Source organism: Schistocerca serialis, chromosome 2 (assembly GCF_023864345.2).
Source record: "Schistocerca serialis cubense isolate TAMUIC-IGC-003099 chromosome 2, iqSchSeri2.2, whole genome shotgun sequence".
Classification (NCBI taxonomy): Eukaryota; Metazoa; Arthropoda; class Insecta; order Orthoptera; family Acrididae; genus Schistocerca; species Schistocerca serialis.
In genome coordinates this window covers 528,807,602-528,834,013 of record NC_064639.1, presented here as the reverse complement: position 1 = coordinate 528,834,013, position 26,412 = coordinate 528,807,602, and the positions used below count along the sequence as shown (strand labels likewise).

The 26,412-nt window shown below is 35.1% G+C and overlaps 1 protein-coding gene across 2 annotated transcripts in view; it reads right to left on the bottom strand.

Annotated features, from left to right (window-relative positions):
• Positions 1-3,406: 3,406 nt before the first annotated feature.
• The window catches only part of LOC126457494 (fibronectin type-III domain-containing protein 3A), a 332,842-nt gene continuing 309,836 nt past the window's right edge, over positions 3,407-26,412 (bottom strand). For both annotated transcript variants that reach the window (XM_050093797.1, XM_050093798.1), the window contains exons 17-20: positions 22,976-23,142; positions 21,552-21,679; positions 14,393-14,584; positions 3,407-6,710 (exon numbers count right to left, since the gene is read on the bottom strand). In XM_050093797.1, the coding sequence (XP_049949754.1) occupies positions 6,582-6,710; positions 14,393-14,584; positions 21,552-21,679; positions 22,976-23,142 (616 nt within the window). In that variant the 3' untranslated portion in view covers positions 3,407-6,581. The remainder of the gene's footprint in view (positions 6,711-14,392; positions 14,585-21,551; positions 21,680-22,975; positions 23,143-26,412) is intronic.

Here is a 26,412-nt window from a genome sequence, read left to right as displayed (position 1 = left end):
CAATAAATATATTATCAATGGGTGTTTGTGAGTAATTGGCTATCCTAGTGGGGAACTTTGCAGTGGGAATTAAGTTGAATGACAGTGTTACTGACTCAAATAAGTTCATATTGGGAGAGTCTTTGATGAAATCTACATTGAAGTCACCAGCAACCACTATTTGTTTGCTTTTGGTTGTTAAATGGATCAGTACAGCTTCAAGCTGGTTTATGAACAGTTACCTGCAGGTGCTTGATACACACTAAGTGTGAAATTCTACTTTTGTTGCACATGCTTCCATATGCTGTTCTAGGCAAAATTTATGAATGTTTATGTTCTTAAATTTATGACAGTTCCTGATGGGCAACTCCTCCTTTTTCCATTTCTGCTCTACAAAAGTGAGATGCTAACCTAAATCCTGTAACACTTAAAAGTTCTGTACCAGTGGTCACATGATGTTCAGAGGCAGATTATGTCAGCTGGGTTTGAGGACTAATTCATCTATGCAGATAATTAATTCATTAAATTTATTTCTCAGTCCTCTAATATTTTGATGCAATAAAGATAGCTGACATTTCACATTGACTGAGTTAAAATTGGATAGAGTTGAAATTTCTGCCGATTGTTGAAAATTCTTGGCCAACAGCTGTTTATGATGATGTAATAAGCTAGAATTATGTTTTTTGGTTTCTTTCTCGAACTGAAGGTTTGTCTCAATCCTAATCTCTCTTAAAACTAGGTTTCTTTCTGTCCTTTCTACTCTAAAAAAGTAGTCTTTTCTGAACCCTATAACCACTGGTATTTTATCACTCATGACAGTGCCTCCTCCCTTTAACTTTACTGCTATTTTTCCAGTCAGTTTACCCCTCCCTTTCCTGATGAGGTGAAGGTCATGCCTATTATAATTCCACCTACTGAGAGAATCAACAGGAACCAAACCGATCTGTGACCCTGCACCCGACATAAGCAGCCGTTCCAACTCCAAATTAACTCTCTTGAAGGAAGAGTTCAAATGAGGTCAGTCATGGCACCCAAGAACAGATACAAACTCAATACTGGTATGCTTCGATGGTGATGCAATCTTTTCCGGGTCACACTCTACACTGTACCTAGGATCTCTGGTCACCCACTATAACCACAGTGTCTTCCTTAGTGAAATCTTTGCAAAGTGATCCTAAATCTTCTGTCATTTGCTCCAGACCAGCACTAGGTTTAAAAAAATTGGTGACCTGGTATTCTGATCCTAATTCATCCTGCAAAAGTTGGCCAACACCTCTTCCATGGAAACTACCTAACAACACTTTCTTTCTCTTTACTGATTTCCCACATTCTGACTTTTGAATTTGCTACTGGAAGTTTGTTGTGCCCTGTCTACACCTGCAACTGCTTGAGGCTCACCAGCTTCTAACTGAAGCAACAGGTCAAATCTATTTTCCACATTCACCATGAAGCTGTCAGATAAAGTTCTAGGCCTGTTCCTCCTGTTGCCACTTCCCACTTCTCTCTACCCCTCTCCCTCCTTCACCTGTCAAGATCTCCCCTGGCCTTTTCTAACTCAGCCTGAAGGGCAGCAATTTTTCCTCCTGTTCTAGTGCCTTCCTTTCTCTACTACATATCCTCCAAAACCACTGATGAGTCTCATTCACTTCCCCTATACTCACATCACTACAGTCACCCACATGGAAAAAATCAAAACCAAACCAGCAATTCAAACTGAATGCGTCTGCATACTGCTACTACAAAACTATATTTTATAAGACTATAGGATCCTCTTGAGCTCTGAACATGGCATATCTTTAATAATTCGTTTTGACATGTGTTCGTTGACAAGTTTGAGACTGATATTTAGTTTATGCTTATTAATAGTGCTTATCTATTCACTGTGGCATCATGTCCAAATGTTCTGCATCAGAGAACATTGATCACTATTGATTCTGATACAACTGAACACAATTACACTTTTGAAATTGTTCTCGAGAAATAATATCACATAGGAAGACCCTACCTTAATTGAAACAATCATCTGCTCCAAGTCATCACAGTCACTTCCTTTTTTGCACTGTACAGAATAAACTAGTTTGGGTGGCAAATTCTGAAGATAGAGTTGGGCAAGATGAATGAGCAACAAAGTGTACATCCCTACACTTCACTACAGTGTGTTGAAACTGAAAAACTGATGTTACTTAAGATGACACAAAAATTAACTTTGTTATCACCATTTGTTATAGAAGAAGAAGAAATTATTTTGGTGTTGATAATTAGTCAAAAGTATTTTAATGAACTCATTCGAAAGGAAGTCAGTCAATGGTATGGTACACAGGTGCCTTAGGACTAGGACACATTTTATGTGCTGTCATGGCATGAGTGTTGCAGTTCACTGTTACAAGGATGGGCTCAGGAGCCCCAAAATCAACCTATTAGTAAATGGTCCAATGGTCAGCTAATATATTCAATGACTCTACTTTTTAATATGAAGGTCTAATAGCCCCACAACATACTTAAATCTGGGTTTATGCAAAAAGGGCTAGGAATCTAGGAAGTGTTACAAAAATGTAGAATATTATGAGGCCCAGAGATGTGGGCTTTCTAAGTCTTCAACAGAACAAACATTATCCATCACTAAGCTTTGGCACCACAGAACAAGCTTTTTCTAAGCCCTCTGTAAAAAATCTTGCTGCCAGATGGTTTCATCCAGTCCAGAACTTAAGTTTTCAGCCTATAAGAAGTTCGAGATGTATGCAGTTAAGAGATGGTTTCTGGGGGTTTTGATGGTATGTATAACTACATACTGTTGCCAATAAAAATAATTCCATATCTCAGCTCTCTTATCAGTTTCAAAATTGTGTAACTGTACATATCAGATAATGCTGGTATTTAGTTCTCAGTGAAATCCAACAGGTTTCCCCACCTGAGTGCAAAGCCTGTCACTTCCTCATAGTGCAAAATGTTTGGCCTTTACTAAAAGTATGACTCATTTACTTTCCTTGTGCTTCACTCTTAACTAAAGATACATAGTTGACATTGGATACAACATCATAACCTTCTATAATGACAAATGAAATAACTCACTGTAATTGCAAATGACAGGAATTTTTATTTTCAAAGCCAACAAATATGACTAGTGACACATTGGTTATTATATAGTCAAATATGATTTCTAGTCAGAAACCCTGTATTACCGGGTCTATTTAAGGTGAAAAATTGATGCATGTATCTGTGGTAATATTGCAGGCGAAACAAAATTAAATGATTGTATGGCATTCTGTTCGCAAGGTTGTTCAGAGATCAAGCAGTTAATTGTCTTTTTTAAAACACATGTTGTGTCTGAATGCATTTTCTAAGGATACTTAAGGAATCTCTCTCTCTCTCTCTCTCTCTCTCTCTCTCTCTCTCTCTCTCTCTCCACTGTGAGATTCAAATACAAACAAAAAGTAGCATTTTGTTTAATTATGGATTGGGATACAACAAAATTCAATAATATTTTCAAACAGCAAGAAACACAACCTAATGTGACTGGCAACAATAAACAGATTCAATTCTCAAAGACAGGCACTGCCCAAATTCAATCACTTGTAAATGGGTTACTGCACACAAAACAGTTTTGGGTATTTGCATGATGTTTCACTGTGTACATACAACAGGAAAGTCTTTTTTATATAAAAAGGTATGAAAACTATGGATATGTTGCATGACATACAAAGTTTAGGCAACATCATATTTAATCCATAAATTGGATGAACCATACAAAATACATTTCCCAAAGATGATTCTTTTTTTTTTTTTTTCCTCCTTCTTCTTCACAATTTCATTTTAGCAGACACAGACAAATATTTTATCCCCAATATAATTTTTGGCTTTTTACTTATTTTATTCTGCAGAAAATTGACTTATAGTTCAGAAGAGTATCACTGATACACTTACATAAAATATATTCACTTTATATTATATTTGTATGTATAATATATATATTTATTTATTTATATATTTATATGCACTCATAGAATCTGAGTAACGTCAAACATCAGTACCAAATCTGTTATTTTGCGCAGGGAACAAGTAATTGTGCATGTATCTGACAAGCACTAAATTCCCTCCGAAAATACTTTGGTTCTGTTTCAACAGCTATTTATATATATATATATATTTTACTTTTAGTAGATTAATATTATCTGTGGCTTAACATTTGCTGCTTTCCAACCAATAAACACGTTACATATTTACTAAACTATTTATACACAAATAATAAATCATCTCTTAATGTAATACTTGGCTGCAAATCTGAGTGAAATAATTTAATACCTTCATAACTGCTGTTTTCGCATGTATATGTATATAAATTCTTATGCAAGTGTGTATACATATATATATATATTTCTTCATTTCATATTATATACAAATATATGATGCACATATATATCAGCCACAATTATTATGCAGTCTTCCAACAACCACATCTATAACGGCACCAAATCTGTAGGTAACTTAATTGCACATCAATACTTTTGTGCAAAGCTCAATATGAACTATGCTGAGAAATCTTTTATTACACTGACTTAAACATACTCCTACCACACTGACTCAAACAACATTTGTGCAATGTCCTGCACATATGGAAATAAGGCAGCAAGCAAATTTACAAAATTCATACACAATTTACAATTAAATCACTGTCAAGACACGTACACAACACATTTGGTTCAATATTACCCCCCTCCCAACCCAACTCACAAAAGAGGCTGTATAAAGTTTATATGATAAAAAATACATCTGCAATCCCATTAACCTTTAAATATTTTCATTGCTAATAAGTAAACTTCACTATAAACTTGTCATAATAGCAACAATATTAGCACCACAAACATTACTTGCCATCTGTGTTTACCTGAAACACATCAGAATACTTCATTAATGCAAGCCCGTCTCCAACATCACAAACATACAGGCAATTCACATTAACTGAATACATAAACAGGTGGCAAAAATTATGTCCATAGATAAAGACCATTTCAATTAGTTTAATAAAATGCATTAGGGCCATGTCTTTTTCATCTTAATGATACGGAAGTAGATTTAACATGACAAACACAGGGAAACTTAAGGGATAATTTTTGACATTTCATAATGCTAAGTTTGTAAATTGTCTGTCTGATGTAGCACTACGATTGAAAAAAATTCTTCTTTGTTTCAAGATACATCCAGGAGAACAATTAACTGAGAGATTATTTTACAATGCTAGACATATCTGATTCTTGGAATGCATTTCTTCCATCACAACATACATAACTACAACAAACAACGCAGTGGAGAGGTAACAATACTACCAGAAAGATACAAGATTAAATTTATACACAAATGTTAGTAGTTTATACAGGATACAAGCCACAAAGATCTATATGTAGTTTATTAACACAGTGATGAGGACAAACTATATATTTAAGAAAATATATTCTTCCATGTTTTCATGTTCAGTGAGTTATCTCAATTAGAACACAATCTAACATATAAAGGTGCTATTCTGTATTCAAAATTACACTTTTAGACATGAACTGTACACTCCCTTGTACATAACACAATATGAAGCATTTTTAACCTTTTTTTACACATAACCAGATAAAAGTTTCACAGAAAGTATTGAAATTCAGTGTTGTTGAAAGTTACTAAAAACTCAGGATCAATAATTTTAGTGCTAAGCTTCCTTACAATAAATACAAAAATTATGTTTCACGATCTTGCAATTCACTGTAAAAATATTTTGCTGTAATCTTTCAGGCACATTATAAAAAAAAAAAGACAATCACTCAGCCATATGACAATTGTTCACCAAAAGTTGTAACATAACTGAATGCTGATGACCAGTTTCAAATCAAAAGAATGTTACAACAAGTATTTGAAGTTACAGTGATAGCAACTTCATAACCAGTAGTACTTTACAGTAAAATAGTATCAGTCTGCCACCCTCTCTAAAATTAATCAGAAATAATATAAAATCATTGAAGAGCTTACGCAATTTTACGGAATACCATCAGTCATTGCAGTGGCACGACTATGGTTAAACAACATATCACTAAATATCATGCACCATACTACTAACAGACCTAAGAAGACAATTTAACACATCACAACAGAAAATTCTGATAACTTAAGAGGAGAAGACGCCTGAAGCCAGCAGTAACGGGCAAAAGCAGCAGCATGAGGACATTGACGAAAGAAATGACACTGGTATTAGCTGAACAAATATTCACTTCAATTATAGTATAATATATACTGCACCTTAATCTGTCAAATAAATATGAAATGCACATAAGAAAACAAAAGGATTATATGTACATGTATATAGTTCGTTACTTCAATTTAAAAGTAGTTTCTCACAGTCATTCTGTCCAAGTGAGTATGCAACATACATTGTTCTGCATCCCTCTGTTTGTCATGCAAAAGCTCTGGTTGGAAAGCAGTTTTATGATATAAAAATGGTCCATGAGGAAAATAGGTGAAAATTTCTGATCACATTTTGTGGAATATGAGGAAGTAAATACAACACCAATACAACTCATTGTAATTAATGGTGCATTATTACAACCTACATCATTCTGGATCGGTTAGATTCAAGTATGGTCTTTGCTCCAATGAATTGCTTGTTGCATTATCACAGCAACTAACACTGAGAAGAATCCAAATCCACACAATATTATCATTGCCCACTGCTGATCTGTTAGAGCCTTTCTCTCAGACACCTAGAAAAACAAGGAATGACAATTAATTATATATTATTATAATAATATAACCTAACCTAACCTAACCTAACCTAACCACTTTTAAAAATTCAGTAATATGACTTACTTTTAAAAATTCTATCTAGTCACTTTGGTAAGTATGTTCTGATAAAGAATACAAGTTATATTGCTAAGCTTTATCACTAATAATGTATTTATGAATCTACTTGCTGTTCAGTACACCTTCTATAAACAAATTTTTGTCATTCCAGATACAATTGCTTTATTTCCTTTAGGACTTCCATTTCAAATTAATATACCTTAACACCATTTGTGGAGATTGTTTCCAAAAGGTACCAAATCCAAAACAGAGATGACAGCCCCTACCTAACGGCTTGGTGGATCTAACATGTAAATATTTCCTTGCAAATAGTACCAAACCTCTTATGCATAGGTCATCAAATCCCACTTTTTAAACCAAAACATACCAAATCCCTTTCAACTTTCATAGCAAGAAGTACCAAATTCTCTTGCAATGGTCTGGCTGAGTGCTGTGACACTACAAACGCAGTGGGCCAATATAGAGAGTGTGCAATCAAGTGATTGCAGTTTGAGTAATGGCTGCCTTCAGTTTGTTTGTGTTATTTCATATAATATTCTTGTGTTTTCTGTTGTGTTTGTTTATTGTGAACACTTAAAATGAATTCTGATATCTTATGAATATGGGGATGTGCCTGAATTTACAGAAAAGCCAAGGAAATTAAAAGATGTCTAAATATGCAAAAGTGGAGTGTTTTAAAACATGAAATATTATGCTGCTGCAAGTGCAAAAGCTCAAATCACATGTAAACACAATGATAATTATTGCAAAGCATTATGCTTATCAGAAGATAACATGAAAGCTGAAAATAACAGATACTGGAACAATACATATGCTGTGAGATGGAGAAACATTATAATGGGGATATATTGATCTGAATTATCCAAAAGAAAAAGGCCCAATTAAGGTACGAAAGAATGCAAGCAAAAATAAAACTACAAGCTGAAGCATACCAACTGTTCTTCAGGGGAAGGTTCTTGTTTATAGATCTACATTCCTAAGCATTTTTAATGTTGTGAGAAGGAAATATGAGCATGCAGCTGATGAGAAATGGAGCAGTAGTTTCTGAAACAAATGGTGGTGCAAGGTCTGGTTGTGACATGAAGAAACTACATGCTGAAATTACAGCTCACATAACAAGGTTTAAACACAGAGAGCAGAATTTGGGGAGGGGGGGGGGGGGGGGGGGGGAGCCCAAATTCAATGTAATCTACTTATGCAATGTATTAGAAGGTGTGCAATAAGTTAATTATTTAGTAGATATATGATATGATGAGCTGACAGTTAAAAGTTAGATTCATGGTATGTCTAAAATTTCTATTACGATCACTGCATACTAAAAGACAGTTTATAATTACCGTTTTTTATTTTCTTCAGATTTTTGTCACCAAATTCGATCCTGGCTTTACCCATTTAAAACAAGACACCTGCAATGACTGCCTATCATTAAAAGTTCGCTTTAAAGCTGGTACTGATGAAGATTTCAAGGAACAGCTTCTTGTGGATAAACTTGTCCATAAACCAAAAAGCAAAAGCTGTTTTTCAAAACCTTGGTTAATTTCCAGATCACAGTGTAACAGTGAACTTTTTTGAGTAGAGCAAAATTATTTCTCCAAACACAACACATTTTTACAGGTGGGTTGACAGTGAAGGTGGTAGGGGTCCAAAGGAAAGTAGTTCATGTCTGTGGCATTTTTAAAGTCAGTCTTAAAACCATACTGTGATGCAAATAATAATAAGTGTATTCAATTGTTTTATGACAGTTGTGCATCTCAAAACAAAAATCCTGTATTTTATTTGTGTTGTGTGTGATTACATCACAAAACGGATTTCAGACTGAGTGGTTCTCCTCTGTGCGTGGTCACTCACACATACCTCCAGACAGATCTTTTGGTACTGCAGAAAAGAAAATCTGAAAACTTGAAACTGTAATAATCCCAGAGGAATATGACAGTAAATTTGAGGCACTAGAAACACTTCACTCCATCAATTCTGACTTTTCCTGGGTGAATTGGCAAGAACTCTGTCAAATATCAGTTCCAAAGTAAAAATCTTCAACATTAATGAAGCTAATTGTCTCACTATTCGTTACACATCAGCACTGGTTGGTATACAAGCACCATATGCAATAACATCAGTGTGCAAAACATAATAGTCAGAAAGAGGGTAAGGTGTGATTGTATTTTGCCTCAAGTAAAAGACTTACCAAACAGTAGTCATGTAAACAAGCAAAGAAAAATGACTTTGTAAGATGAACACCAACAAAAGCAAAATGAGGATAATGGAATGTAGTCGAATTACATTAGGTGATGCTGAGGGAATTACATTAGGAAATGATACATTTAAAGTAGTAAATGAATTTTGCTGTCTGTGGAGCAAGATAAATGACGGTCGAAGTAGAGGGGATATAAAATGTAGACTGGCAATGGCAAGGAAAGCGTTTCTGAGGAAGAGAAATTTTTTAACATTGAGTATAGATTTAAGTGTTATGAAGTCTTTCCTGAAAGTGTTTGTATTGAGTGTAGCCATGTATGGACGTGAAACATAGATGATCCAGACAAAAAGAGAATAGAAGCTTTTGAAACGTGGTGCTACAGAAGAATGCAGAGTAAATCATGCAACTAATGAGGAGGTATTGAATAGAATTGGGTAGAAGAGGAATTAGTGGCACAACTTGACTAGAAGAAGGAATCAATCGGTAGGACACGTTTTGAGGCATCAAGCACCAGTTTAGCATTGGAGGGAAGCATGGAGGGCAAAATATGGTAGAGGGAGACCAAGAGATGAATACACTAAGTAGATTCAGAAGGATGTAGGTTACAGTAGTTATTCAGGGATGAAGAGGCTTGCAGAGGATAGAGTAGCATGGAGTGCTGCATCAAACCAGTCTCTGGACTGAAGACCACGACGACGTCACCTGCAATTGACTTTGAATTGAGCCAGATCCCTTTTTACAAAAGTGTGGTATCATAATCATTAGTTATGGTGACTGATGTTTTGAACCAAATATCAGTAATACTAGGAAAAATGGGTTCCTATATGTATAATCACTATTAATATAGTATCTCTTAACAACTCAAACACAATAATTTTGTATAAATTTAACTAAATCTCATTCTACGTCAGCAGAGAATTAATGTTCGACTGCTAAACATTTCCTCTAAAGTCATTTGCAATGAAAGTCATACAATTTGTACACTTTTAAAGTACTTTTTATGACAAAAAGTACCAATTAATGTCCTAATAAATATACAATAATAATGTAGCATACATTAAATTTTTCTCAAAGACATATTAGTGCGTCCCAGACAAACTGTATATAAACTATAGTTTTCAAATGAGTATTATTATGACTACAGGGAATTTTTCTGATCTACTCAAAAATTTGCTCTGTTGGATGTGGTATCTTCTGGTAACAAGTTCCACATATAGGCCATCAAGGACCCATCCAAATAGTAATATTATGTCTTCGATTATATGATTGTTATATTGTAAAGCTAATGAAATTTACCACAATGTGATGTAACAAGGCCCACTCCTGAAGAAGATATTTTTATAAATATCAAATCCTAGGTCAGGGGCTACATAAACCTTTTGTTTGCAACTGTTTGGTTGATTTTTTCAGACTCTTCAAATTTATACAGATGTTGAATCGCAGCCATGTTTAAGATTTTGTAAAGGAATAACAGAACTAGTCATCTGCAAAGATAATCTTGCAGAACTTCCCCATGATGTACTCAACTGTTCAGTCAGCCTCTGGAAAGTTTACAGTCTTACCATAATAGATTTTAAGAGACACTACTATTCCAGGGTGGCCACAAAGAAATAATTTAAAAATTCCCTCAAATTTACCAGGTTTTCCAGAAAAGTTTGTAATGATGTTCCCTGATTTTGAAATTGTATGCATATCATAAAGACAAAGTTTTAAATGTCTTCAACTTTCAATAATTAAATCTGCTACAAAATTCACAACAATTAAAAATATATGTTTAACTATGTTTATTTAAAGTTTATTTTTTATTCATTACAGTACTTATAAAATGTACATAATTTAAAATGAGCTACACACATATAAGCTAATGACTCTTAGTATGAACTAGTACAAATTAAAATTCTAATACTTGATAGATCAGCTTATGAAGATTTTTACATTGCTCATCAATAACTTGAATCTTATCTAACAGTTTAGCTTTCACTTTTTTTACCTCAAATGGTTTTTTTTTCCATTTGCTACATGTTTGCTTTTCAAATCTTCTGTCTCAGTTATTGCAGCTTCCTTTTCCTGATGTTCACTTTCTTCTGACAATGCTGAATGCAAGCTCCAGGAATAATGAATTAAAGATTTTGAAACATCAAGAATTACATCATCTCCATTTGTTTCATTTAGGATGGAGTCACATATTAATCACTGAGCAATTAAAGTTTCATTTCTCATATTCTCAACAGCATTCAGAAATGACTGAAAAACCTCTTTCAATACTAGCACTGCCACAAGATAAAATCATATCTATCTTTAACAGTTTTACTAATGATTATGGATTGGTGTGCATAAGAATAAATTCATTCCGAACACGATCTATGATCTAGGCATTTGTAGGCCAGTGAATTATTTTTTAAAAGTAGTTGTGCTGAAGGTTGAGAACATAAATTGTTGAAATCTTGCGTAATTTCATCAGCCGCATACCACTTATCCAATTATTTCCATTCAAAATAGTGAGTAGAATTTTCAGTCTCAAGAGTGATGATGCCAACAAAGTTTTCTATAAAAGGTATGAAAGCAGTTGCAGGATCTTTTCTTAGTTGTGAAAATCATAAGATTGGTGACTTTTCTACTACTTTGATAAACTTTGTTAGTATCAAATCTTTGTCTGTACCTGATAAGGAGTCAACAGAGTTCGGTACATCTGGTTTGATAAATCTTCACATTATATTTTAAACAACTGTCACTAAAGAGCTGTGCAGAAACAGTAGTAACGGTTGTGACTCGGCTGCTGATGACAAATAATTGTAATTTTGCTGGCAGAAAAGGATCTGAAACAGCCCTGTTGCAATTATGTAGATGGTGCAAGTCAGTTCTTTTTTATCATGCTGTAATCTCTCCGCCATTTTTTTAACAATTCCAAATAATTTCAACAGCATAAGCAGCAGCACTTCCATTTTCTACCGAATGGACTGCACAAAATTTCTCAGGATAAAGTTTTGATCCTGAATACTCTGTTACTTAAGCACGACAAGTCAGTACATCTTTAAACATATGATAATTGACCTAAAAATTGAACAATATTCCAGTTCCACATTTAAATGCACCATGTGAGATATGAAGACTGCAACTGCCCGTATTAAGTATCACTGGATCAACTGGATCAACAACTTCTTTAGTAGACTGCAACTCGGATTTCAGATCTTTGAAAATTTTATGATTAACATTTGGTCCATCTATTCAGATTTGTAAAATTTCTTAAGGCATTTTCCTGAGTGACAGAGGAAGATGGTAAGCTCTTGTATGATGAAGAAAAGTAGATTTTCATTTCTTTCATTGCTCCAAAATCTGACATTTACATCCATTTGATTTCTTGACAAACTTTACTAAGTGACTCATCAAACCCTATAACAAAATGATTATAAATTGTAATAGATTCCCTCAATCTATTTTTATAACAGAGCAATTCCATACAGAAATTAGTACACAATTTTATTCCCCTCTTCTGGCTATTTCACTGTTGTTGAACATTTTTTAAAATAACAATATGTCACTTCCAGTTGAGTGCACTAACTTTTAAGTCATCAGTACCTGAGTATACTAACAGTATTTTGTAAGTTCAGAATTTGTGGTTCACTTTTTGATCTGGCACTGATTGATAAATGGTTAATTTTTCTGACAAATCATTTTTCATTGTCTCATTAGTGATATGTTGACTGCGAGTTAAAAACTTTGAAGAGGAGGAGTGATACTTTTGTAAATTTTAACTTCGGTAGTATGTTTTAATTCTTCAGCATGATTCTTGACAGCTGTTATAACCATATTACTTAAAGAAAATGTACATTGCAATGCTTGCATTTTGCGCTCTTTTCTAACTTCTTCTATCCAAAACTTCAAATCCGGATAAGTCAACCAATAGCTTTGAAAGTGTGCTGTTATGCTCAGTGCAATACCATGTAATTAATAAATTATGTTAATATTATATTATTTGATATTTTTACTTTTACAATATTTACCTGACAATATAAACCATGGTATAACGACACATGAAAATAATAAAGATTTTCAAAAGTGCATTATAGATACGGTCCTTCTCAGAAATTTTACATATTTGTAACATAAAATACGAAAGTAAACTACCAGGTCTATACAGTCCAGAAGCCTCACAGCAGCTTGTAAATGTACAGCATGTACTAAAATTTTGAATCCTGAACCAATGTACTGTGCATAAAAAATAAAGCAGGGACCTGTATTAGTTGGAGAACTCTGCTATACATGAATAGTACACTCCATGACTCAAAGTTTCCAGAGTCTATACCACAGGACAACAAGCACAGACATTATCCCAAATGCTTAGTAATTTCTCATCTGTAGTCAACAGATGGTATACATGCTACATTGTGAAGATCGTGCTGGCACAAAAAAAACCCTCCATGCAGTTCTTTTTTCCTTTATTAAAAAAAGGTGTGTGTGTGTGGGGGGGGGGGGGGGGGTGTCACAAGAAAATTATTTCCTGGTTGCATGAAATTCTGATAATTCTGTTTCCTTGGTTTTGTGGCCACCTTGTATTCAGAAGCAGGAGCAGCAGCAGCAAGGATTACATCACCTAATGTACTTTAGCCATAAAGACTCGACAATACATGGATTTGTCTTAGCAAAAATAGTAGCCAAAGTGTTGCTTTAACCACACTGAAGCCAGTTTTACTGGGTGAGTTTTTACTACTACTACTACTACTACTACTACTACTACTACTTCAGCCCAAATATTAGAGCAGGATCATACAAAACGAGTGTCTGTCTGCAGGCAGTGAGGTACCTAAAGGCACAGGTGGGCAATCAGCTGATGCACTAGTAATCAGAAAACTGGGACATGACCTATACAACCATACTGCCCTGGCACAGAGACTGCCCTGGCAGAGGTCTACAAGTTGTTGGTGAATGTGCAGAACACGTGCAATAGGGCTGTCTGGTGGGTAACCCAGCCTACCTGCACCTGCCCATGGGCAAGCTGGGGGCACCTCAGGATGCTTTTGCCTCACAGGGCAGCATCAGAACTCCCTGTACTGAAAGTTAATGTCAGTCACTTTTTTGTAAGTCACTTTTTTGTAACACTACATGAGTAACACTTGCAAATATATGGACTTAAAAAAACGACTCTTCATAGGCTGCCTACCTAAGTGCAGGAGACTCAGTCACTATGGACAGTTGTGCAGCATAAATGTCCTATGCGCAGATATTAAACATATAGCTAAGGACAGTTATATCAAAAAAGGAAAGATTGTTCTAAAATTAACATTTTTCAAGCAATGCAAAGAAACTGAAGATTATCCTGCAAATTTTAATCTCATTCTCTTCAATCTTTCAGACACTTACAATACATAACTAGGAGACATCTTTAAATACCTGTAAAGATGAAGACTTTGGCGTCTGGGAAGCTACAGGTTCAGGCGCAACTGTTGAAAATGTCCCAGGGGGTGAATATGGCCCTGGAAGATCTCCTGAATTTGCCTGCCTCACTGGACAAACTCTTACACAGTAATCTGTACCAGGCTCAAGGTCATTCAGCTGCAATTTTGTTTCTGGTCCTCGATAAACCTACAAATTTTACATATAACATGACTTGAATATATTCATGTCAAATGTTTTATATGTTAATACAGTTTTTCTTGGCAACTACAACTGCAAAATGAATTAACTGACACCAATAATACTATGAGCTATAATTTGTTCAAACTGGTAAACATTATGGGAAAAGTATATGCCCCCTGAGCAGTTTCTCAGCTCAACTAAATGTTTCAATGCAAATGAGATTTCACAACTTCTCCTGTCTCAATTTTAAGTAAATTTCATGCATAGCTATCTTAAATTGTGAATTTATTTAAATTTTATAGCTTTTACAAAGACAATATTTAGAATTTTGATTCACTTCCTAACAGTTGTTTTATGTACATCACTTTTGTCTAACCATATCAATATTTACACATTATAATTACGTATTATGCAATATGTTGTCAAAAGCAAATATGTGAAGCCAGTACCTCAGTCTTTAATCTAAAACACACAACAAAATGTTGCCAGACAATTTAAAAATAGATATCCATTTAGTGTTTATTCAGTACTATTTCATCTGAATAGTTCACCATCCATCTGCATTTGTTTTTGCCATTAGTAGTGATACGAAACTATCATTCACAGAAAATAAATGCCTAACCAAAGTGCAAATTTTAAATTTAATGCATAAAGCAAACAATTCTTCTAAAATTTTTCTCTCATTATGCTTTTAATTCTGTATCTTTTTATTTTTGTTAATTCTCTAATTGTGAATTCTTTGAGTAGAATGCTGCTCTAATATCCTGTAATTGTGACACATGTTCAGTTTATAATGGCAGGCAACTATTTCAGCATAGCCAAGGGACATAAACCCTATTCCTACCTCAGCAGTGAAAGTTTTTATGTTCACTAGCTTTGCAGATGCTGAAATACATGATATTATTTAATTTTATATTTCATTATTAATTATTCATTCACATGGAGTATGGCCAGCTATCAACGGTAGGTATACGATAAGGTCAAATAACATTCAGCGGTTGAAAAAATTAAAAAATGGGCCATAGAGAAGCACTATTACAACAGCCTGATTTGTAGTAATTCTTTCCAAGCAGCAGTGCTGTGTAGATGTGGACAACATTTGTGCTAGTACAGAGACATTGTAATATCATTAATATTTGAAGAGAGCACAACAAAACTGGCCTGCAATACAATTTTTGTGCATCTGTTTTTGGAACAGAATTGCAGTAGAAGTATTTCTTACTGGTACATTGTGGCATACAATAAATGGGGCTTTATTTTGAATCTCTAAGGGGGGCTGGATGATAAACAAATTAACAAAATAATGTTTGTGACCTTAAATATTAGCATTCTTATATTAGATAAATACAATCAAAGTAACTATGTAACTGTATAATGTAGGACAGTATGACAACAATCATGTTTCAAAAAGGACAACATTAAGTTAAAATATCTATTCAGTTCTGTCTGTTTTTTAATCTACTTGCCCATTGTGCAGTGCAGTGGCAAGAGAAAAGGACTTCTGATCAGGAGGCTAAGGGTTTTCAAAACAAAACCATACTGGGTGTAATACAAAAGTAGGTCTAATAATCAGTAAGACAATAGGAATGCTTGTGATCTACTATGACCATATAAAAGAAGCATGATCATAGCCAAAAGGGGCATAAACCCTATTCCTACTTCTGCAGTAAAAGTTACCATGCCCACTAGCTTTGTAGATGCTGAAGAGATTGAAAGCATATATGATGAGATACAGAAAATTATTCAGATCATCACTGGAGATGAAAACTTAACTGTGACAGGGGATTGGTGTATAACTATAGGAAAAGGAAGTGAAGGGAAGAATAAGAAAATATGGACCAGGAGGGTAGGGGGAATCACAATTTAATAACTTCTAAAATGTGGTTTGAGAGCCATTGTAGAATTTTGTAGAAGTGGAAGAGACATTGACACACAGAAATTTTTCAGACAGGTTAATACACTGATCAGACAGGGATTTTGAAATAAGATTTTTAAATGCAAAACATTTTCAGGTGCAGATGTAGGTCCCACCCAGAATTAATCAATTATGAACTGCAGATTAAAACTGAAGAAATTACACGAAAGAAGGGAATTAAGGAGAAGGGGCCTGAATAAATTGAAAATGCTGAGTGTTTCCAAGGGAGCATTAGGCAACAACTGGCAAACCTAAAAAACAAGAACAACAACAGAAGACAACTGAGTACTTTTGAGAAAGAAAAATATTGGCAACACAGAGCTCCACTTCCTGTTTGTTGATTTCAAACATGCTTTTGCTAGCATTGTATAAAGTACAAAATGAACTAGGCATGTGTGACCTGGGAGTGCTGTTTAACATAGCATTGCAAAGTCTGAAACAAAAAATAGACAAGAGAGGAACAATAATGATGAAATGGAGTCTGATATGTTCATATGCAAGTGATATCACAATTGTGGCAAGAGATGTAAACACTTTTTAAAGAATGTACAAACTAATGGAAGCAGAAGGAGCAAAAACTGAACTTATGATGGTAAACAAAAGCACGACTAAATACATGCTTAGTTGTAATGCAAGAAGACCACCACATGAACTGTAGGCCTCTAATAAATGTTTCAAAGCTGTCAGCTGCTTCCATGGTTTAGGTGTCCCCTTAACCACCAATAATAATATGAGACAACATTTTAGAGAAAGGACACAACCAGGAAACAGAGCCTATTATGCAAACTTAAAAGTATTCAAGAATTCTCTAATTACTAGATCAACCAAGTTAAGAGTACACTATTCCCTTGTACAACCAATTGTTATATACTGGTCAGAAATGTGGACAATGACAAGAGCAGATAATGAAAAACCTAAGGGCATTTGAAAGGAAAATCCTGTGAAAAATGTATGGGCATGTGAGGTATGCAGACGAGTGGAGAGTAATTTACAACTGTGAAATACAAGAGCTTATACAAGGGAAAGATACAGTGAAATTTGCTAATCTCAAAGAATATGTTTGTTGGGAACTATGGAGAGGATAACAGATGACAGGATGCCCAAATGAATAAAAGGCAGATTGTATTCTGCCAGAAGGATGGGCTGACAAGAGCTAGATGGCTGGACAATGTGCTGGCTGACCTCACCAAAATGGAGATCTGAGGATGGAAGATAGCAGAGAAGAGATGTATGGAGAAAGATTGTTGAGCAGGCCCATCAAGCATTGCAGTCCACAGAATAAGAAGCGACATCTCTTGGTAGTGATGGAAGTGCAGGCTACTGCACTGCCTGGTTGACCTAAAATCAGTGTATCTAAATCTGAGTTTAGTCTTTACATATAGACAGAAAAATATGACACAGGAATTTAATTTACGACGGTTGTTTTTTACATAAAGGCCGTTTTTATTTTTAAAAAAAGATACAAATACTTTTCTAAAAAAACTTTTATTTTCTGATTCTACACACTTTTACCTATTTTTCTACATAGTTGCCTTGTTTATTTAAGCACTTGTCATACCGTAGAACTAAGTTTTTAATTCCCTCTTCAAAGAATTCGGCTGCCTGCTCCGACAGCCAAGAGTTCACGGCCACTTTCACTTCATCGTAGTCATTGAAGCGCTGCCCACCAACATGGTGTTTCAGGTACCGGAAAAGGTGAAAATCGCTAGAAGCAAGGTCGGGGCTGTATGGTGCATGGTCCAAAACTTCCCAGCCAAAAGAATCAATCAAATCCCTAGTCTTTTGTGAGGTGTGAGGCCTAGCGTTATCGTGCAGGTGCAAAACTCCTTTTGTCAGCATGCCGCACCTTTTGTTTTGAATTGCTCTGCGGAGCTTCTTTAGAGTTGCACAGTAGGCATCTGAGTTGATTGTCGTTCCTCATGGCATAAAGTCCACTAGCAAAACACCGCGCCGGTCCCAGAACACAGTTGCCATAATCTTGCGCTTTGACAGCGTCTGTTTGGCTTTGACCTTGACGGGTTAGGTTGTGTGTCGCCATTCCATTGATTGTCGCTTGCTTTCGGGAGTGATATGGGATACCCATGTTTCATCTCCAGTGACAATTTGACTCAACATGTCATCCCCTTCTTCCTCGTAACGAATCAAAAAGTCCAATGAAGTGGCAAATCTCTTCCCTTTGTGGTCCTCTGTGAGGAGTCTGGGTACCCACCGAGAACACAGTTTCTTATAGTTTAGGTTTTCAGACACAATTTTGTACAAAACCGATTTTGAAACGTGTGGAAATTCCAAAGAAAGAGTGGAAATTGTGAATCTTCTGTCCTCATGAATCTTTGTTTTGACTGCAGCCACCAAATCATCAGTGATCACAGAGGGCCGGCCTGAGCGTTCTTCGTCATGGACATTTTGACGGCCATTTTTAAACTCTCTAACCCATTGACGCACTTTACCTTCACTCATTGCATTCAAGCCATAAACTTCTGTTAACTGACGATGAATTTCTGCAGCTGATAGGCTTCTCGCGGTCAAAAAACGTATCACTGACCGTATCTCACACGCGGCGGGCGATTCAATAATCGTAGACATTATAAAGTAGCACAGCGATGTGTACACGTCAGCTACAGAGCTGCAAGTTGCATCAGTGTGAACGGGAAGGATGCCGGCAAGTGGCGTGGTGGCTTGTTGCGGCGTCCACGCGAACTACGGGACTATATGCGCGAACCGCCCTTACTTAAAAAACAACCCTCGTATAAAAGGTATAGATGGCGAAGACATGTACAGATGTATAGATTCTGGTAATAATAGTTTAGGGTGGCTCAAGTCTTTCAATTAGGCGCCACCTCATGTCGATACTGGACAGTATTGACTTGATCCATGAAGGTGTGGGCGACTCTACAAAATGTGTAAAACCCAGAACAAGAAACAATAGGTCACACAACCGCAACAATAATGTCTTGGAGTGAGCAGTTAATCAGCGAGCCGCAGGGAGTGATGAAGATGAAATGGACACAACCCTGCAGCAACAGCTCATGCTGCAAGTTCTACCATTCACCACTGAAGGACTAAAAAACCGTTTTCACATCAGTTGTTTATTTTGGTTCATCATAGTTCAGACAATCTGTATGAAAAATTTATAATTATATATACAAACCTTCCTTATAAGTTTGTCTACCTATCAAGAAATGGTGTCAAAATACATGCAGTAAGTAGTTCCTGTGAGTAGCCTGAACATACAGACAGAAACGACCACGGTACTTCAGTTTAATATTTTCAAATGAAATCATTCCACTTCTAGCCATTAAAAAATCACTTGTTGTGAAAAACAATGTTCTAACAGACAAAAGAAGAACAATTTCATTTAAAAATTTCATGAACTCTGTGGACCCAGGTATCATCAAAATTATCAATTTATCAATATAGAGGTGGTTGTAAAATAATGACATCAGTTATATGCAGGAAAATGGAAAGACTGGTACAAGTTGACTTTGGGGAAGATCAGTTTGGGTTCTGGAGAAATGTATAAACACGTAAAGCAATACTGACCCTACAACTTACTTTAGAATATAGAATGAAGAAAGGTAAACCTACGTTTATAACAATTTTAGAATTCGTGAAAGCTTGAGACTATGTTGGCTTGAAGATAGCAGAGATAAAAAAACAGGAACTGAAAGTTTTAAGAGTGAAAGGAATTAAGGAAGATTTAGTTGAGAAGAGAGTGATATAGGACTGTAGCCTATCCCCAATGTTACTAAATCTGTACACTGAGCAAGCAGTAAAGGAAATCAAGGACATCCTTACAAAAGAGTGAAAGCACAAGGATAAAAATATAAAAACTTTGAGGTTTGCCAATGGAATGGTAATTCAGTTGGAGATGGCAAAGAACTTGATAGATCAGTCAAACAACATGGAGTATCTCGAAAAGAGATCATAAGATGAATATTCAACAACAGAAAAATACCAGGGATGTAAAAAAGTTGAATCATAATTAGATCATCGTGAGGGCACTAGATCAGGAAATGATACATTAGAAGTAATATACGGATTTTGTTATTGGACATCAACATCATCCATGTGTGTAAAATAACACTGAAACAGCAAGGAAAGAATTCCTGAAAAAGATAATTTTGCTAACATCAAATATAGGAAGTGTTTCTAGGTAGTATTTGCTAGAGTGTAGCCTTGTGAGGAAGATAAATGAGGATGACAAACAAATCAGTCAAGAAGAGTACAGAAGATTTTCAAATTTGGTGCTAGAGAAAAATACTGTAGATTAGATGGGTAAATCAAATAACTAATGAAAAAGTATTGAACCTAATTATGAAGAACAGAACTACTGGTGCAAAATTTAAGATTTACTGGTTGCAGGACACACCATGAGACATCAAGAAACTGCCAATCTCATAAAGGAGGTAAGAGTAGGGGGGTAAAAAATGTAAGAGGGAAACCACAGCTTGAATGTAGAAAGCAGTTTCAGGTTACAGTAATTATAAGGAGTTGAATAAGCTTGCACAAGATAGACTAGTGTGGAAAAGTGGATTAAATCCAACTTCAGACTAAAGAACACAACAATAACAATGATCACATCAATGAAATTTTTCAAAATGAACTTTTGTAGGAGAAATGTTTCTAGCCTTCTGGTAATTCCACTCAAAACCTCTCAATGCTGTTTCCCAGTTTTCAACTTATGTCACAGAAGACAATGGATACATCAAGTAACCAAGAGTAGCTTCGAAACAGAGCCACCATATTTATCACATTTATTTTTGAGAATTATGACAAAATCTTCAAAATTGTCTGGCCTGAATATTAAAAAGTGACAAAAGCAAACAAACATTCCACGGTCTTTACATGATATAACAACTGGAAGTATTGTAGTTTTGGCTAGAGGTACAATAAAGCAACAGTATATGCAATATGCCAGTCTAATGTTGTTTTCCAGTTTCCCAGTTTTCAACCAATGCAGCACAAAAATCACAAAATTAGAATTAATAGATTAATATATATAATAACAACCACATGAAAAGAACTGCAAAAATAATGTTAAAATGTGTAGGCACATACTTGCTTGTAATCCTGGTCTCTTACACGTGCAAGCTGCACTTGATATATAACAGGATCAGCCCCAATTGGCTTACAAGAATTCCACTCCACCAGACAACTTCTCTGCTGGATTTCAGTTGTCTTAGGAGCTAACAACAACAAAAAAGAAAATAATCGTGTTAATCCCTTTGTCAATAAAAAAGACCAATACTTTATTTCATGATCTATACTTATTATGGTAAGAAGATGGCCTGTTTTTGGCAGACTGCACTAAGATGTTATACAAAATTCTAACTAAGTTATTACAATAAGGAACAGAATTTGATCAAAATTAAAAGTAAAAACTCAATTTGGTAACAAAATGTTTATTAAGAGTAGTAATACATAATAATAAAATCTCCAACAGTAACCCATTAATAGAATTAGAAATTTAGCAGTAACTTATCTTGTGCCATTACTTGGTGAAAATGATAATTTAGGGTAAAGACAGTAGAAACAATTTGATACCAGAACCACAACAGTCCTTGAAGCCTTCAATTTCCTTATACAGATCAAAAGGAAAACTAGTATAAGACTGAATACACTCTTGTGGTATGGTCAATGCATACAGGGCCAAATTCTAATTTCTGCCACTTGAACCAAACACTCCTCCTGTGATATTTCAAGGTTATACGCAGCTCATTATCAGTACTTTGAAGTCTGAACCATGGCTACAAATTTTACAACTTTATAAACAAAAGAACATTTTGAAATCAATTATGAAAACCACAAACTAAATAAAGCTTTTTGGTTGGACAGAAATTAAGAAATCAACATCAGAGGTCTCCACATTTTGCTGCATTTGCTTCTGTTCAATAAACTACATACCCATAAAAAAAGTATTTATTTACACTTCAGCCCTGTGTTAAGTGTACTAAATTTGCAAGACAACAATTTAATATACTAAATACTTGGTAAATACCTTGGCAACATCAATGTTTGTAAATAAAACTATATAAACCTAGATTAACCTGACAGGCAGTGCCACTGAAGAAGTTAAGTTACTTTATAGTGCTATATACCACTGAATACCACTTTAGTCACTGATGCTCAGATTTTCCAACAGAGAACTACATATGTATACTGATTGAAAATTTTTTGTTGTTTATTTTATAGGCACATTGCACCTGATTTTATATCCAAGCACTTGGAGCCAACTTCTCTCTTTCTAATAAGTCCTAGATGGCCCCTATAATATATTTGATTATTTTAAGGCAATTTATATTATTTCTTCAACCAGCAAAATTTGCTCTAAAACTAGTACTAATAGTCTGGCTTCTCGTAATGTAGTAGCAGCAAATCACAAGCAAATAACATTACAATAGCTATAAGTATAGACTTTAATACTGGAGCAGCTTTTATTCTGACAAGACAGGAAAGCTCTGTCCCTAACATGGCAACTTTACCTTTAAGGGCAGGTGGTGGTGCTCTTGAAGTGGTATGTTCCACAACATCAGAAAAATCCCCTTGTCCTGCATCATTGCTAGCTGCTATTCTAAATCTGTATGTGGTTAGTTCCTGCAACCTGTTAACTTTGTAACTGTGGCTGGCACCCTGATACACACACTGAAATCTGTAATAAATAAATAAATAAATAAATAAATAAAAAACAAAAAACATATAAAACTGTTTTACCAATATTAGTGGCAGAGATACATAAATACATTTTGTAAAGTCATGGTAGATATGAATGGAGTTTGTTTTAAACATGGCTAACAGCAGCAACCGTAAATAAATTTTCAATACGTAAAAAGTATACAGTAAACTGGTTGCATAGGTTTAATGTAAAAACTTTGAACATGTTTTGATACCACTAAGGATATCTTCTCAGAAGGCAGTCACATAAATTATAACATCATGTAATTTATACGATTTCATTCTGAAGATACCATTAGATGTATCAAAACCTGGTCAAAGTTTTTACTTTAAACTCGTGCAACCAGATGGCTGTATACTTTATAATTTGAAAAATATAATCTACAGTATCTATCTACACCCCTTCCTGAGGATGTATGCTACCTTAAGGATTCTTGTTCAGAGGTTCTTTAAGTATCTCAGTTAGATTACTTTCACATAAATATAGGAGTGAGCCAACAATTTTCCCAAACCTTTTATTATAAATGGTTACAAAATTTGTTTGTTTGAAGAAATCATGGCAAATGAATATATCATCCAAACTAAAGTCTTTGCCGTACTGGCCACACTGTGGCAAAAATGGCACAGTTGAATAGAATCCTTGCTACGCTTCGAAAACAAGTATGCAACTGGCTCCACATTGGTTGCATATTGCTAGGTGAACAAATTCTGTTTAAAATACTGAGGAATGTTGTTTTAACTTGTCACACAATTGCTTATGCTGAATGGGAGAGATCAGGCTAAGGTACCTGTTGTGAGACACAGACAGAAGTAACAATTTTATGCCTCTGTAAGCTTTTCAACAGATTAAAACACTGCCAGACTAATATTCTTACACACAGAACCTTGCCATTTATGGGCAATGCTTTGACTAACTCCACTACATTGTTCACTATCTGATGCTGATCTACTCTCCCAGTGATCCTTTCAACTGACATTCTACTTGGATGAATTAAGCTGATGCATGCTTTCTTTATTTCTCTCTTGGACCTACAAAGTCTGTAAGGCATTCTGCAGTTTATATAGACATAACAGCAATATTAGCACTTCCATAGCCAACAGGTTAACATTTGACAATCCATGTTGTTGGGACTATCTTTAATATGACACAAGTACCTGGAAAAGTGAGTCATTTATTTGATAGTAGTGATTCATAATTTCAAGCTTGCCATTAACCACCAGTTTGCTCTGAAGAAGACCTATTTTGGTGACTTCCTTGCATATGCCCTTTCTGGGAGAATGCTTTGAGGAGCACCAGATGTAAATTGTAGAAGTCAGCAAGTCACAACACCTACTACGACAGAAAAGCAATGATGGGGATCTGAGGGGAAACCAATAAATTTATGTGCCTGAAAGTACCATTAGGTCTAGAGCGAGTGAGAGATATGATTAGGGACACGAAGAATCTGTGAAAACAATAAGATGGAAAAATGTATAACTAGCCATTTTTAGCAAAATAATGTGAAAGTGTTAATTTTTACAGACATCAAGATTTTTGTGATTTTGCAACATAAAATTGTTATAAATTTGCGGACAGCAGTTTACTAATATTCATAACTGATAGTTATTGAATCTAAAAGCTGCATTTTGACATCTTAGCTCCTCAAGGCTGAGGTTTGCGTGCGATCTTAAACTGACAGTTCATTTGCTGTAACGAACTATCATGACATGACGGAAATAACACTGAATTTGACAAAAACCACCAACTTCGGCAAAAAAGTAACAATTTCACAAAATGTAATGCTGAATCTGACATAATGTAACACTGGGTGTGGCAAAACATAGCACAGAATTTGACCATAAAATAAAATGATTTTTTCCTGTCCCTAATGAAAAGCAATATTTCTGTAAACAGTATATATGACTGGATGGGAATATTATAGTAAATCAAACAACTTTTCCTATGAATTCTTCTTTTAAGGACATATTATTTTTCAATATTATTTCAAGACCACTAGATGTACTTCTGCTAATGACAAGTTTCATGAAGCCATCATGGAAGAACTCCGCCTTCTATATCTATAACCAGGTCTTTATCACTGTCTGTCATTCTTCATTGAAGTAATAGTTAGGCCTACATCAACAGAAGACTTACTTCATTTTAGGAAATATATGAAAACCACAGGAGACAAAATCTGGTTTGTATGGTGGACACAGTATTTCCGCATGTTTCACCCTCAAACTCTTTCATGCTGATGTGTTAAGTGTGCAGCCCAATGTGGTCTTGTTCCAACAAAACATTTTCTTTCCCATCAAATTTTCCGGAGGCATACAAAGTTGTATGTAGAAGCACAAATTCAATACGGGTAACTTTACTGGCGTCCTTCCTCTCTATAATGCAAAAAATATTCACTAAAATTATCATCTTCCAACTGAAGGCCATTTTTGAACTTTTTTTTTCTGTAGCATATATCCATGTCAAATTAAATGGACTGGAATTTTTTGGGTTTATAATGGTGGACTGGAGTTTCACATGAAATTGTAATGTTGTAGGAAGAAACACTTTCAGTCTTGTATGACATCGTCATCTGCCAGCAAATTTGAAGTCTGCAGTCTCATTTTGGGCACGGGCATCTGTGGAACCAATTGAGCACTAATCTTCGAAAAGTCAAGCATAGCAGTAATAACCGACAAACTTTGGTGAAATTCTCATTCTACCATCAATTTTCCACTTGGTGATGTGCCATTTGATTGAATCTTCAATGTCATTATCTATCACTCTGTAGCAAATGTAGCACTTGACAGTCCCACAGATGTTCAAACCCAAGCTAGGAATCTACACAAATGAAAGCTAGAAAGAGACATTTTAGACAGGATGACAGAAACACAAATTTTGAGAATTTACTTAAGTATATGGAAGAGTATAACACAAACAGTGTCAAAAGTGACAATTATTTAACAAAGTATTTCCGAAAACAGTAAAATATGTTGCAGGTATAAAGGAGCCAAATGTCAAGAACATCTCAATTGGACCAAGACTTACAGGTATATCTAAAGAAAAGGGGTGGGTTTCAAAATACTGATGATAACAACAGGTTAAAACAATGGAACTATTCAGAATTTTCTTTGAGAGGATGTGAAATGGCACAATAAAAATTTGGCATGAGAAATTGAAAACAATGAAAGTATAATGAAGACAAAACCAACTTCTGTTTGGTACATATGACATTATCAGTTAATACTGCAACTGCCACTGTAACCAACAAAT